This window comes from Solanum verrucosum, unplaced genomic scaffold (genome assembly GCF_900185275.1).
Source record: "Solanum verrucosum unplaced genomic scaffold, falcon-dt-bn FXZP01000112.1, whole genome shotgun sequence".
Lineage (NCBI taxonomy): Eukaryota > Viridiplantae > Streptophyta > Magnoliopsida > Solanales > Solanaceae > Solanum > Solanum verrucosum.
Window position 1 is genome coordinate 2823177 of NW_026020441.1, and position 1458 is coordinate 2824634.

A 1458-nucleotide genomic window follows, 5' to 3' on the forward strand; every position below is an offset into this window, starting at 1 on the left:
TACTTTCTAGATTGATTAGAGTGAATTTTACAAGTCACTCAAATCGTCTCCCATATTTTATTTGGAGCTGCGCGCACTATTGCCGAAAATTTTAACTTAGGGTATTCAGGAATAACAACACACAAAATGATTTATCCAATTTTTGAAAGGATAAAACATATTCCTATGTCTCAATTTATATAACTTACTTTCATTTTTAGTCTGTTTCATATTTCTATACTCCCTCTTTCCCTAATTATTTGTTCACTTTTGAATTGACATACCTATTAAGAAAACAATAATTGACATAGTGAGTTTACCATTTTATCCTTATTAATTATGAAGTGGATGATTAAAAACTTGAATTTTTCAAAAAGTTCTACCTTTTTTAATGTAATTAATTGAGGATATAATAGGTAAAAAAAACTGTCCTTTCTTAATTTGTTAAAATGGACAAGTAATTAGAGACAACTAAAAAAAGGAAAAGTGGACAAGTAAATAGGGATAGAGGAAATATTAAATAACAATTTAACTTTAAAATTCTCATTTTATTAAATGATTTATAGCCACGCGAATATCTATCATTTATTTTAAATCATAAATTTTAAAAGTCTGTCTTTTTTTCTTAAACTTCATGCCGAATCAAACTAACTCATATAAAATGAGAGGAAGAGAGTAGAAAAGACAAAATAAATTTGTGGTGTAGAAGTAATCTACACATTGACATAGACGTCAAACAAGTGAGTCGAATCGGAGTTGAGCACGACAGAGCGGGCAAGTAGACCGAGTTGTGAGCCACTTATCCACACATTCCGAATGAAAACAATGGTGACAAACCGGCAAAATTTTCAGTTTATCGCCATCTTGAAAAACACCTAAACATATACAACACTCTGCTTCTTCCTCTGCTTCAGCAATGTTAGTTCCGTATAAGGTGATCGGCAATTTACTGCTACAAGTTGGGTCCAGACCTCGATGAGAAAGTAGTGACTGCGGCGCGTGAGAGGGACGAGCAACCCCGGGCCGGCCTTGACAATGGCATATGCAACGAGTGTAGAGGATAAGAATGGTAAGTAAGAGAATTACGACGATGAGAAAGAGGATGAAGAAAAAAGCATAGCCATGGATTTCGTAGTTTCCGTCTTCGAACTCAGCATAGTGCCATTGGAATGGTTGGGAAGCCATTAGGGAATTTGAATGATATATAGTTAGTGTAAACAAATGAGTATTCCTATAATTTTATTTGTTATTTTGAGTTTTGTGAAGGCAGGAACATGGAATATAATCTCATTCCACAATGAGAGAACTAAAAACATCGACTTTGGTTTGGCTAATTATTTTTGCATACTAATTCTTTTTTATACTAGCTTATTACTTTACTACTACACATAAGCTACCAGAAGCACACGCCTCTCTACGTTGATGTGTCTGCTTCTAGATGAGAATATTTATGAATTTTTTGTATTTTTTTAGTTTCTT

General features: G+C 33.3%; 1 protein-coding gene across 1 annotated transcript; it reads right to left on the bottom strand.

Moving 5' to 3' along the window:
• Positions 1–711: 711 nt before the first annotated feature.
• LOC125808487 (RING-H2 finger protein ATL66-like) lies at positions 712–1164 on the bottom strand. The gene has a single exon (XM_049488189.1). It carries the CDS (start codon positions 1162–1164, stop codon positions 712–714), a length of 453 nt encoding a protein of 150 aa, XP_049344146.1.
• Between the last annotated feature and the right edge of the window lie 294 nt (positions 1165–1458).